Source organism: Topomyia yanbarensis, chromosome 3 (assembly GCF_030247195.1).
Source record: "Topomyia yanbarensis strain Yona2022 chromosome 3, ASM3024719v1, whole genome shotgun sequence".
Lineage (NCBI taxonomy): Eukaryota > Metazoa > Arthropoda > Insecta > Diptera > Culicidae > Topomyia > Topomyia yanbarensis.
Genome location: NC_080672.1, coordinates 33,732,199 through 33,747,083, shown reverse-complemented (window position 1 = coordinate 33,747,083; position 14,885 = coordinate 33,732,199). Strand labels below are relative to the sequence as shown.

Below are 14,885 nucleotides of genomic sequence, written 5' to 3'. Positions count from 1 at the left end.
TTTTGATACATTGCGAAATCCGAAACTGAAATAATGCCCGGAATTCAAATAAGAAATCAGTAAAAGGTTGGTCAGGGACGGCGCAACACTTTTAGCCCGAGTGGGTAGTAAGATGAACGAGCATAGGGTGAGGGTCCATGTATTACTAGAAATCCTCCCTCATAACTGGGTTAGAACTCTACCGAGAAGATTCAGCTTTTGTTTTGGTCTGGCTCGTGCCATTATTCCCAGAGTGATTTCTACCCATAGTGTTCAAGTTCAAATGAAAATGAAAATAAAAATTCCCGGATAATAATTGGTAGTTATTTGACTATTTGTTAACAGGCTATATGATCGACTATAAAGCGAAAATGTGTTTGTTGATTACTGATACTACAAATGTTCCACAGCTATGTACCAATTTCTCCCACTAATTTAAATTTAGTTGCCTTAATATACCGTTCCCTCCGATAAAACCTTCTTTGCGCGGGTAGTGAAACCCGCATGATTGTGTTGGCTATTGGGAAGGCTACTCCGACGACCGACAACCTCTCCGGCTCAATATGGGTCGATTCGAATATTTCCCCGGATGACAAAAATAATACCGTTAAGTCTCTTTATCAACACAAATTATAACCTTCTAATACAACCGGCCCGTGGATGGTCTACTTCCGGACCAAAGATAATCCATTTAACATCATCGATATATCTAAACAATACTGGGCCGTCACTGATATCGATCCGACCAGATGAACGTAAGTTATTTCTGACCGACCTTGATCACGGAAATATGATTCCTTACTGTGAGTTTTTTTATCTTGTCTGCGTACCCATCCGGGAAGTAGAGATTGATGGTGTAGTCTTCGACATGGACCTTCATTGCGAAGATCCCCTGAAGTATTTTGTTGCCTGTATTCTGGTTCTTTCAAGAACAGTAGGCCCCGTGCAAATCTAAAAATTAGTATTGATTCTTTACTATAATAGAGCAAATGATCAAAAGGTCTCGAAGAATTGATACAAATTTGACATTAATTGGATTATTGTATGTACATATGCTAAAATTTAGTAGTTTTCGTTCTTAAAAAAAACAGGCGGTCGAACAATGGATTCTTAACTTTTATTTTATATTAATATTTTCCAAGAGCCTAATATGATCGCATATAGTACTGTTCTGAGTCGTAAGAGTGTATAAAAAGTGCCTATTTCTTGCCACATGGAGTCAGACTAAGAACCGACCACAGTCGCATTTATGGACAGTTTATATCGTATATTGAAACACAATTTTCTCTCGATGTAGATATGTTTCCTCCACTTTTGTCCGTAAATAGAATATTGTATACGACTTAGTTGTACTGTATATTTACATGAATAACTCAGTTGAAATTTCGCTATAACCACCAAATTGTTTGCTGGGAAGTTATAGACAATGAAATTTTTCGCCAGATTCTCAATTTAAGTATTATTGGATAGTATACAGGGCCATCTAGTGGCAAAAATGTGAACTAGTATCCTTACAAAACCTAAGTTTTCGAACAAAAAATTTTAAAATGAAAAGTTGTTCTAGACCCCTCAACCGATTATTTTGCAAGCGGTTGCAAATGAAAAGAAAAAGCCCATTCTTTCGTATCCTGAAGTTTCGCGGATGCCGATTTTTTCTAATAAAGTTGTCCGACAATGACACCGTGACTTCTTGTACTTCCTGGGGAAAACATGGAAGTTCCTGAGTGCTTTATCTGAAAAATCATTCCAGATTACCCTAGTTTGAGTTGCTTTGCGTTACTTGATTCCGGGTAATGACATTGCGAACATTTAGGCATTAGAAGGGGATATTTATGAAAGATCGTATAACTTCAACGAGTTTTTCAGTATTTCTTGTCAGAGGACGCTCGAAAATTGGAAAATTTCGTTTAACCCTTTCTTACCCAACTTTTTTCTAGTGCATGTAGGGTTTCAAAACTATTTTTTCTCGAAAACGGTCATATCAAGAAACACGAAAAAACTTATATTTTTTTCTTGAAAATAGATGCTTCCCTCGCAGTGCTAGAAGCTGCTCAATTTTTACCTTCCAATGTTCAATACAATTCTCCTAGAATATTTACAATAGTCCAATCGCGTGGAAAACGTAGTCAAAGACAGTCTAAATTGATAATTTTAATAAGTTTTCAACAAAATTGCATTATTTTCCATCGTCAACGTAAACTGTCCTTAGCAGCACTGCTCCATCGGAATCCAATCAGACTAATTTCAATAACTTCATTTCTAGAGCTGATCCTTGTAACTTTTAATACTCAAATGAAAGGCAATAGTCCCTTTTTTAACAAATCTGGCCTCAATCAAAAGTTATAGCTGTTTAAAAAAGTTGTTGTTTATAAACAACATGGGCATGAAGGGGTTTACAATGGAAGTTTAGGAATCCCTAAGGTATCAATAAACTTTGGTTCAAGGGGGTGGATAAGGGTCGTGACTTCATTCGGGTGATATCTCGGGTCATGTTCAATCATTATACGTTAGATGCGCATCTCTGGCGTATTGGGGTCATGTAAAACTATCTTTGCGCTTGTGATGACGGTTATCGTAACATTAAACGTGTTATCTGGTCGTGCACCTAGTGTTCCAGCATCAGATCACTCTTAAACGAATGCCTTAGGCTTCCCATATATGTCTCTCATTTAAATATTTTTCAACACGATGAACATCCAAATTTAGTTATCTCCTCTTTTTTGTGGGATATGATAACACCTGCTGGACAATCTGGTTCCGAAAGAGCTCCCGGCGTCCTGACTTTGGTCTTTCGTATGGCAAAAAGTTACAAACTGATGTCATGCTATTGTTGTTCCGAACAATTAACAACGGCAATTCATTTTTTTAATGTTTTTTGCTTAATTGAAAAAAAACCTTACGATGAAGCACCCTAGACGAGTCAAAATATATTCCCCTTAGTATCAATATATAAATAATTTCAAATTTAAAACAAATCCAAGTTATTATTCCATATTCTCAAGAAATTTAAATTGTAAAACAAACATTAAACTGTTCTGAACTAAAAAAATGAAATTGTTGTACATCGAGAGTTTCAGACGTTTGTATTTTGCGCGTGAAGCATATACATGGTTAATGTTTTGGTCAGGTTTTGATTTTTTTATTTTAAATATATTTGATACAACTCAATGCCTTAGCACAACTGAGCCGTGGATTTTCAGTGTTTTTACAATATGTAAAAATAGAAAAAAAAAATATCGCTACAGTCTATTCGTCGGATCTTGTTGACGCATCTTACTGCTGCGTGTTGAGATCCTCTTCCTTGGTGGTGAAATATTAGGTGCGTTATCCGCCGCACCTTGGGAGTCATTCGGTCCGTCTTCTCTCGTGTTTTCGTTATCGTCCATGTCGTCATCGGTACTGCATTCATGTTGCTCACGGTCGGATGTTCTTATTGGTTGTTTGTGCTTATGGGTCGCTATTATAAATCCTTCTTAATCGGTATTTGATTCCTTATTGGTGGTGTTGGTTGTTGGATTGGAAACATTTGCTATAATCGTTGTTACTTCGATGTTGGTAATGGCAGTTGGTTTAGTGGTACTGGGTTCGATCGTTGTTGAGCTGGGGTTAGTGAATGCCCGGTCCGCAGTCGTTGGTTTACCAAACAGGTGTGGTTTACCATACGAAGACTGTAAACCGGTTCAGGGCGTATCACGTGGAATTTCCTTAGCAGTGTCTGCGCAAGGTTTCCCGTGGTGTAGCGGCTGATCACAATATTGACATGTAGGAATCTGCCCGGGTACGTGATTAGTGTTCGTTGAGAATATTCAACACCTTGAGGTGATGTGCATGGGAAAGTCAAGTAAGAGAGAATAGGTTTTGTCGGACGCATTCTCACCACACGAACACCGTTGCGGAGTTCTGGGAAGCAGTTCCTCCAAGTATCTTCCGTAACACTATTCACCTCTCCGTATTTTGACATGATTTTTCTGATAACGGAGGAATGAGTACGTGGTACGAGTACGAGTACGTCAACATCTATATACGTTGTGATACTGTATAAAATGTCATGTCATTACATCCGACGACATGTTTCATGTTGTTCTGGGAAGCGAATGATTCTGCCTGACTAATGTTTTTGAACATAATCAGTACCGCATGACGTAAATGATGGAATTGCACCGCATTAACTTCTGCTACGTCGAGCTTCATGTTCACTTTCAACATTTGCTCCACCTCACGAATTGATGGTCTTACCAGACATTTCGAGAAGTCTACAACAATACAGTTTGCCCGCAACGGGACATACTCTTGATTTGTATTGTCACTCATTGTTTGTTCACGTTTCACACATTAGGTAGCAGGAATCAATTTTTACCTTTGCAAATAGCACCGGAACGATTTCTAGCGTCCGAACTGAGCGAGATGAGAAACCGAACTGAGGTTTTGATTTGTTCCAAACTTTCGAATGGGTTATTTTTGAGTGGATAGTACTAACCACGTCATCCACCGACCCTGAAGACTCACTCATCTCGATAGATTACCAAAGCAAGAGTAAAAGTAATGGTTTTCTGTGTTTTTTTGCAGTTTCAGACTATGCACGCGAGATAAAAGTTTTTTTTTGTTTGCTTCGTTTGCATGCTGTCTTGGGCAAAAACCGAAAGCACGCTGAGTTGCCTTTCGAGGTCGGAAATAGACTGAAAATTGCTTCCTAATACTGTTATAACATATCAAGGCAAAATACATGTTTTCAAAAAAATCCCGAATAATAGTTACAATTGAGCAAATTTCTTAGTAGTTTCTTCATTCATATCTCAAATAAACCTATGTAAATCGGAAATATTTTTGGTTGTATTATTTTAAACATAAATTAAGAGCTGCATTATTCCTGGCAATTTGGTTCAAGCGTAACATTTTGAGTATTTCAAACAGATACACAAAAAATAATCGCTTTACCACGAGAACTAGAGATATGTCTTTCTTTGCTATGAGACATGTTGATAGACTCGAGCGATTCGCAGTAACTTTGCCTAAAGCTGCAGATTACTTTTCGTACGATATCAAGCCTGCTCCTAATGACTTTAAACTTTAAACTTTTCACAGATTTTTCCACTGAGCGATTCCGTGAAATACTACCACCAAATGCTATATAATCAATCGCAAGTCTGTGAAGGTACATTACGCGCTTGTACCTTTTCCTCAATTAGTTCCGTGGAGGGAACCATATACACTATTTGGAGAATGAATACACTAACCATAATCGGGGGATAAACAACTATAAGAAAATAATCCCCGAACATATTTATCTCGGCAAACGCTTTCAATAAGAATCACACCTGTGCTATTATGTCAGGTCCTCGCAGTTTGAACGTTAAATGTTGGGTTTCTTAGGTTCAGATTTCAATCGAAACTATGTCAGTCTGCAGACCAAAATTATCAAAAAAACTACATGTTCTGCGAACCCCAATAGGACCGCTTGATATAGGAAGTTAAAAATAAAAACGTGTTGCTTTCAGTTAATCCCGATTTGGCATGGTGTAGTTTTCCATCCTGTTTTTATTTCTCATCCGTTTTCTTTCAAATGATCACCACAACAAACATATAACATGAATCTCAGGCCGCGGTCTGTACGAGATGTACTACCATTGTGACCTTTTTTTATGAACTCGTAAACTATTAAGAGTGTTATTTTTCTAAAGTAAATCAGTTATTTTTCAGTTGAACAGTTCAAGTTGTATTCTAATCGTATTAAAAATCACTACCTAATGTGATCTCTTACGCAGCTTACAAATTATACGTATCTACGTTCTGTTAAAAAAATGCACGTCCAATCAAAACTATTTCCGGAATCTAGCCCCCAATAACGCATTCCAAATTTCTACCCACAGGATGATGACGACGATGATTTCAGCGGGCCCGCGCTGGGTGGACCGGTGAACGTACGTAGTGACAGCGACGACGAGGACGAACCGCCAACCATTGGCAAAATGCTGGCGAAGCATTCCGGCAATTCGAGCACAGGGGGAAATAAGATTACCACCAACTCCACCAACGCTCAGCAAACATTTCATTTTAAAAATCAGCACCACCTAACGGCCAACCCGTTGGCGGCCAGCCCGACACGGAAGAAACCGTTCAGCATGGAAGTCGTGGATTTCTAGGCATAATGCCGCAGCTTCGACTATAATGAGTTTCCAGCAGCGTGGAATAAAAAATATGCAAAGCAAAAAGTACTTAGACAGCCAAGTTCAGCTATTTCCTAGTTACATGTTAGTTGCTAATAAGTTTTTGTGTATGTACAAAGTTATACTTTTATTTAAGAGATTATTATGTTTTCATTTAATTTTGTCGTTTTTAACAATTCGGTAGCAGTTGTTTGTATATATCGTATAAATATGATACATAGTTTAGTATTGAGATGAAAAACCAAACAACAAACCCTATTCGACGTAACTTTAGAATAAGTTAAACAAACCGACGTTATTACTGTGCCAGATGTAGCCAGATACCGATGACTCTGAACCGGCCATCAAACTGGTTTTACTCTAAGAGAGTATATGATTTTACATTTAGTTACCGTATCCACCCAGATTATCGCTGTATTTCATCGTTATCGATCGTCAAAATTAGCCTCAAAGAAGAAAATCTATGATTTTAACGACTTTAAACGAAAACAATAAGCAACAATTTGATATTATTCAAAGCATATAAAAAGTAGTCTTGTACAACAGAAACAACAGCAAACAAGTAACAGGCTAGTTTATTTTTAACGAAAGTTTCATTAGTTATACTGGAAGAGCAGCCCACTCGGTTTGAATATATTGACTCGGTCGGAGTATTTTATTAAGTGATATAACTTATAAGTAGCTAATAGCGAACAATTGAATAAAAAAAAGAAACTACCGAGCAGCCAATTTGATGTTTAAGGTTACGAAATGAAAATCAAACGGGAGAGAACAAAAAGTATTTCAGTATTTAGTATAGACAGGAAGCAACTTATGACAGAAGCGAGCTGGAGTTAAAGGGAAAGAGATTTTCAGTAACAATAGAAATGCAAAAATATCAATAGCCATCGTAGACTGTTCATTTGAATCGTATTTGTCAAAAGTTTGGAGTTCAGTTCAAGAATATAACTGTAAAAATTTGAAATGATTCTCATTGATTAACAGAAATTGCTTGTCAAATAACACTTAACAAATTTCAAATGCACAACTACAAGAACGAGCAAAACCAACAGTTGTACATAAAGGTTCCTTCCTTAGTTATGAAATTGAATTCTTTCGTTATTACGATACAATTACTGACACAAGGAAAAGATGGAAAACAATAAAAATTGTGATCAATACTATACTTAATGAGGAAAAAATGATTAGCGTGTAAGTTAATGTTTTAAGAGTTACGAAAAATCCCAGGAAAAAAAACAAGCAGAACAAGTATATATAATTGCACACTGAAGTGGAAGAAGAAAAATATCACTCCTCCAAGAGTACCTTAAAAGAAGAAGGGAAAAATACATAAAACTATGCCCTATTATTACTATGTAGTACCATAAGCGGTACGCATGAAGATAAAGTATTACACTCATTCTCACATACACACAAGTAATATATTCATACAGAGTTTCTCGAAATAGCTTCTATGATGCAGCTTGACTCCAGTTACGGTCAATTTCTTCACTTGAAAAAAAGCAAAAACTGATTTTTACACAACTAGTTTTGTTCTACACGAGAGACGCCCCTACAAATAACGATAGCTGAACAAGCCTTTGATCCGAGAGAATAAGCTGCCAATATACAGCTAAATTGTTTGTTGGGACTTTACGCGCAGTCTAGCGAAAAAAGGTGCAGCTAAACAAGCACGAGGGAAGCCCATGTAAAGCTTATGCTCTCTTTTGTGATTCCAGGGTGCATTTATGGTTGCTAGTTTTACTGTTTTTGTTTCCGCAAGTTTGCGTGTAAAAATCAGCACCCTGGCAACCCTATACCATCATCTTGTGGGATGATTTAATATCATATCATTCAGAAAATCGATATGTTGCAACAAAATACAGCTTCTAATCATTCGGTTCAAAATCTCGACAAACACATGATTACGGCCTAAAAGCCAACTGTCAAAATCCACTTTGAATGGAAATTCCAGACAAACCGTTACTAGTCGAACACAGTTCAAACAGTTTATGAAAGAGAAAACTTTTATCTTTCGTTAACTACCAACATCTGTGATTGGCGTGTAACGGTTTGTCCGGAATTTCCATTCAAAGTGGATTGTGACAGTTGGCTTTTAGGCCGTAATCATATGTTTGTCGAGAAATCATTGTTTTGGCTTTCATGGCAGTGATGCTGGCTGTACAGAGACGTCGTCCTTGACAGGGGGTGGTAAAAATCCTGTCGCAGAGATGCCAGGTTATTTTTCTAATCTGTTTACCTGACATCCCTGGTCTGTAGTGTAAACTCAAGACGGATACAGGTGTGCACATTTTTTTTTTCTATGTGTGAGTGCGGTTGTTATTTTTCTTCGATGAAGCCGAAAAAAAACAAGAGGATATGAAGGCCTTTCCGTTGCCATAAGTTTTGTTTTGGCTCGGTCATAATTACTTTAATCGGTATTTTCGAGGTAACGAGGGGACACTTTACCTTGAATCTGTGGATCCGTGGTAAAGCTCGGCCTTTTCTCACTTTCCATCGTGCGCCAAAGAATCAGGTTGCTCGTTCGGATGTTTATGTTTACTTCAAGTACCCCGGACGCCATGCTTAATTTAGAAAGTATAAAACTAATACACTCAAAAGCGTCAAATGTTCTCGCCTTTCGTTCTCTTCATCTTGGTGTAAACTGGAATCTGTGTATTGTAGAGAGGAATGTGCAACACTGTATAAAATGATGACAACTTTTTTATTTCCACAGTTTTTGCTGTAACTTTGAGCGGCTTTAACCGAGTTACACAATAAATTCATGTGGATTAAATTAAAAAAATACTGTTTAGCGGCTTACAGTACTTTATGTAATTTATTGTATCTTGTCTCAAAAGAGTATAATAAAATGAATATAGTGTCTTGTTTAGTCGATTCAAATATTTTGCCAGAATATTATTTCTATCAACACTACCCAAGCAACATATTATGTTGTGAAAAAATGTTTACAACTAATAATAAAACCAAATCAGGTGTAATAATCCAACTACAGTGTACATATTTTCTACAGTTTCATCGCCAAAAACGCTCCAAAGCGGAGTCTATTTGCACCAAGTCATGAGAACGTACGCTGTTTTTTGCTAATTAATTTAACCACCTAGTTTTAAATCGAGTTCAATTATTTTTTGAAAATTTTCGGTGTAGGAATAATACGATGTTATTTTGGAAAGCTAATATTGTACATTTGAAAGCAAATATTTTGCTCTTCTGTACTTAAATTTCACCGGCGCGTCTAGATTCACAGGAAAGTTTTCAATTTTGCGATTATATATTCAACGCACCCTCAAATAAAATCAGAAATGAATTACGCTATATAATTATATAGAGCACTCCAGGCAAATGACGCAATTTTCGATTACGCCTAACAATATGCAATTGGAATATAGCGCAACAATTTATGAAAGCATCATGGCCACCTTCTCATTGTGACTTATTCGTTTGTAGAAGAAACACAACGAATAAAGATGCATCGTTGACGCCTTCTCGTTATTACAATTTTTTGTTAAAGTGACGGCAAGTATTTCACAAATTTGCAGGTATTTTGTTCTTTATATGATACTTATTGCAAACAGTGACAGCTGATATCCACTATAATATTGAGTTACTTTCAACTAGCAGTTATCAAACCTAATAAATCCACCTGCTAGGGCTGTGTACCATTTGGTGAAATTTTTAACTTTTGGTTAAAATCTGACACTTCGAAAGTTATTTGCAAAATAACCCTACTCTGGAGCATGGTCAAAATTGACAGAGCGATAGTAAAATTTGACAGCTCGATAGCTGAAATGTTGCGCATGGTGCAGAATAAAAAGGTGAAAACATTTTCTGTACCTTATATACTGCCCATGATCGCATATTTGTCCCATTTTCTATGGGATTTCCTATCTTTATGGGACTGATATGCGATCATGGGCAGTATAAGTTGTCAATGTTTTTCAAAACAAAATGAAGGGATAAAGATGGAATCGATAGCGTGTTGTGTCAAGATTTGTTTGGGTTATTTCATGATATTTCGAGGCTATGTCTGTCATACTTAATGTAATAAGGAAAAAAACTGATTTTAAAATATCGACAAATGTTCATACCTCTACCAACATGTGGTCATCACAGCTGTCCAGAGATGCCAGATTTGCAGACATGTCTGCAAATTCGCAGACTTTTTAATTTAGCTGCAGATTTTTTCGATGACGCAGATATTTGCAGATTTTTTAGTTTCATTGCAGATATTTACAGATTTTTGAATATAAAGGCTTTTGGTTACACTAGCTTTCCTAACACTTTTTGTTCTTCCCAGACTTAAATTATCATTGCAGACATTTGAAAAAAGTATCTGGCATCTCTGCAGCTGTCAATTCTAAATAACTATCCAAATGTTAACTTTAGAAGTGGTTCGCTCTCTCGGATAAATTTTACTATTCGAGAGAAACTAACTTTCGAACTGTGAAATTTTAACTAAAAGTTAAAAAAATCGCCAAATCGTTCACAGCCTAAGTATCGTTTAGAGTCGGTGTGGTAAAATAGGAAATATTTCTTTCAATCAACAAAACCATATTTTATGATTCGATTAGCAGCAACAAACTTGTTTGTGGTCTATTAGTAATAAATCATGATCAATACTTTTTTTGTATGTTGTCCGAAAAAAAATGTTTGTTTACTTTGCACGATGGAACATTGCAATCTGACGTCATCTAAGTAAAAATGCTCGAAAAAATGACAGTTCGGCGAGCTTGTTTACATGTTGTTAGAATTTAAAAGCAATTCGAACCAAGTTTCTTGTACTGGTAAGAATTGAATAATTTCTAAGTCCAAGTAAACAAGCTTTCTCAACTGTCAGAAAAGTGAAGTTATGCATTTTTATGCCATGTTCTATAGGTAGCTTTGGCTTCACTGTCGGCGCCCTTTAAACATAAACAACGACTTTGGTGTAAAACAAGTGATTTTCACCGGAAACCGATTTCCGACCAAGTGAATAAATTGACCGTTAGTGTGCTGGGGAAAATGCTCATCCCACTGTAGCTATCCTTATTGCTAGACCAGGATCATATTACAATCAGACATTTTCGATGGAAAGAAAAAAATGATGTCAAGAATGTCCTAAACTTGCACATCATCCACCACAGGAAGCTATTGCCCTAGGAATTCCGACCGGAATTTATCTTACATTCACAATTTATCTTTGGGATAAACCGATCGACAAGAAATGAAATTGGATGCGTGTTTTTGTCATCACGTAACAGATTTAAAACAACATTCGGGAAAAAATTAAAATAAAGATCATCGGAACTGACTTCTGACCTTTTATCGTAAATGATCTTTTGTATTTTTTCCAATCACACTTCTAGAAACATTCAGTGAATATAGATATTTACTGTTCGTTTTCCCCTTATTTTTTTAAACTGACATAAAAGGGAATTCCACCAGTTTTTACAATAAACACTCTCGTGTTCCTAAATTTAAAATAATCTTGAGGACGGGCATAGCGTAGTTGGTAAATCGATTGCCTTGTACGCAGCTCACCTGGGTTCGATTTCCAACCCTGCACATAGGGTTAGAAATTTTTCTAACCCGAAAAGAGGCGAATGACCATAAGGTTAAAACCTCTATAATCCAATTTAAAAAAAAATATTCTTGAAACTTCAAGCAAAGAAAACTTGAAAGTATTGTTCATGTAGAAAAATGTAAGATATTCGGAAGCTTTCATTGAGGGTGAAGAAATGGACTGGAACCGGAAAGATTGAAATGCACAAAGAATATGATCTAAGGTCTAAAAATGTGTTATGGAACCCATTCCTTTTCCCTTGATTTAATCAGATTAAAAAGTTGATTGTGTTGTTGGTTAAACTGACACACATTTGTGTTTAAAACTATACACTTAAAAGCAATTTCTGTTCCAAAAAATTAATCGAATTTGACACTATGCTCGGAATCCACGGGCTTGCGTTAAATTCTTTGTGTGCGATTCTATTAAAAAGTATGCAATGTTGACGAAAAGGTTATGATTGTAAGGGCACATAAACAATAGTTATACGTTAAAGGTAAAAACAAACCTTCCATTTTTTATGTTTCTGTTGTTCATTGGTTTGCTAAAAGTTGGCACCATCTCATACTACAAATGCTCGAAACAGTACTGTTACCCAAGTGAAAGCAATTCAACCCACAACCGATAAATGCAAACTAAAAAAGAATCACTCCAAAGTAATCAGGCAAAACTCAAATAACACTAAGATAACCAAACCAGATTTAATATAGAAATAGATAGCAAGAACTAATTCCATACGTCAATTGCTTCGATACAGAGTTTTAAACGCAATAAAATTGTTGTGGATAACCGGCTCAGCATTTACAGAAAAAAACGTTCATGTTCCGAACCTAAATCATTGTTCCTGATTTACAAGAAATTATTTCCCCAGTGTCCTTACAAAGCTTTGGTTGAACCTTTACAAAATTGTGGAATACTTGGACAACACGGTAAGAAAAAAATCCTGAAATCGAAACAAAATTAGAGAAAATAAAACATAAGCTTAAAAAAGGAACTTACTGTGGCTTAGGAGAATTTTTGAAAAATTACAAATTTTGCCTTCGGGTGAAAAGTAAAAATGTTATTATATAATAGCACCTTAGAGGCTTGAAACTGAGTTTCCTGAAATTTGACTTGTTTTTTCTCTAGAGAAAATATAGTATGGCGTGATTTAGAAAACGTGTGTAAAATTTGGAGCCAAAAAAAGTATGCTACTGTAAAATCTACCCATCATAACATAAGCACGTAACCAGCTCATTAGGAAAAAAAACCAAATCAAAACAATCGTTTAGGGCTAAACCCAGCAAAGCTTACCATGTTGACGATCTTTGATGAATCTTAAACTAGTCTAGTAGTCTATTTGAAAAAAAGCAACTTTATCTGAAAGATAATGCTAGATTTAATGACCTGGTTTCGTAAAGCAAAGAGCACACACAATATTACATTGTTATACTAGACCCTTTTATGTTCCTCTAAAACTAATCAATTTTTTTGTTCAAAATTGAATTATTATAAATCATTTTCAACCGTACATAAACCCTAGCAGCATGTTTACTCAAATCAAGCAGTTTCAACTGCTATGCCGCTAAGTTTAGCTGTATGGTGGTTGTAAAACAATACTTCACAATAGCAAAACTGTTGCCAAGGAGTCAGCAGCCATACACAACGTAATTAGAGCTAAACTGACAAGGTTTTCTGCAAACAGATGCTGTAATTGTTCTTACTACGTTTAGACTAATTGCAAATAACTATAGTTGCAATGTAAATTGCGATTGCCAGCAGATGGAATGGACGCGATGGAAATGTAAACAAAAGAAATATAATACATACTAAGGGATTAATTCAAATTGACAACTGAGAAATATAGATTGTTAAGGAGAAGAAACAATGTGATTTACTGCCTATAAACTGTCCGAAATTCGTTACAAGAATATGCTGCATAATAAGTTAAACAGTTTGCGCTTCGATTTCGTCTCTTCAGAACCATCCTACTTGACTACGGTACAAGGCTACTTGTGAACACACTAAACGACTCCTAGCTTACAAAGTCCCGTTCGAGTAAAAGTTCTATTTGCTGACATATGAGACATATTCATATGGGATTTTCGATTGATTGACACCGGTGTAGTGGATTGCACTGGTTTTGCACTTTCTAGCAGAAGTGCCAATGGAACATACCCAGTTTTCTGCACTTCTGCTACAAAGTGCAAAAACGGTGCAGTTTCAGTGCACTTCACTACACTGGTGTCAATCAAGGTACGGTAAAAATTGAAACAAAAAGCAGTGTTATAAAGCGAGATGGGTGAAACACCCATGTTCAAGAATCACTATTTCTTTCTAAATTCAGTTCGCCCAAAAAATCCAAATTTTCTGAACGATTCTAAATACTCTTGGATCATATGAAACGTATGGGGTTCCACAATGACGCCATGGCCGATTTGATTATTCTAGTTTTCAGAAATCGAACCAGAAAGGAACACAGTGTTCAAAATATATTTTTTTAATATTTTTTAATCGAGATACAGTTTCGTGTAGTCATATGTCAACTCACAGTCGGCATTAAGAGAAACTCCTATTACTCAAGTAATAATAATTATATATTTTGAAAGTGCATAAATTGCGGAAAATTGTCTCAAATTTTCTTCAATATCGGAGTACTACAACTGTACAAAAATATTTTTTCATGGAAAATTTAATATTTTCCGACCGGAAAACTCAATTTGAGTTGCGCTTAAAAAAGGAATCGTGAAGTAATGTGTTAATTGAAAACAGACAGGCAGCAATCAAGTTTGTTGTTGAAAATGCAGCGGGTATCATGGGGATGATTCATTTGGAAGGGATGCTGAAAAGTGTCTCTACTATGGGAAAAGTCAATATAATTTTTTAGCATGCCCCGCGTACAACAGTATGAGAAGAAACTAAAGCGTTCCTTTCAGGTACTCTCTGTGTGATTTTTTGTAAAAACACTCAACAGAGTTGCGCTACTGGCCACTATAAATCTCTTTACTCTCGCGTCTACTAACGAATGCAAGTAATCTTATGCCCAGAAGGGACATCTTTTGCTGTGCTTAGAAACAATACAAAGAGGAGAAGCATGTACTCAACTAAATTTGCTTGTATAGGTTAGAAAGTGTCCCTTCAAAAACCTCCAAAAAATAACAGCTCGAGAAAGTACTCGAATAGCTTCGGAGGAGTTTCCAGCAGCCCCCTGTCAAGGACGA

The 14,885-nt window shown here is 36.2% G+C and overlaps 1 protein-coding gene across 11 annotated transcripts in view; it reads left to right on the top strand.

The window, feature by feature from the left end:
• Nucleotides 1-13,552, top strand: part of LOC131692737 (sodium-dependent neutral amino acid transporter B(0)AT3) — a 95,491-nt gene extending 81,939 nt beyond the window's left edge. For all 11 annotated transcript variants that reach the window (XM_058979964.1, XM_058979962.1, XM_058979960.1 and 8 more), the window contains one exon: nucleotides 5,847-13,552. In XM_058979964.1, coding sequence (XP_058835947.1) covers nucleotides 5,847-6,119 — 273 coding nt within the window. In that variant the 3' untranslated portion in view covers nucleotides 6,120-13,552. The remainder of the gene's footprint in view (nucleotides 1-5,846) is intronic.
• The last annotated feature ends 1,333 nt before the right edge of the window (nucleotides 13,553-14,885 follow it).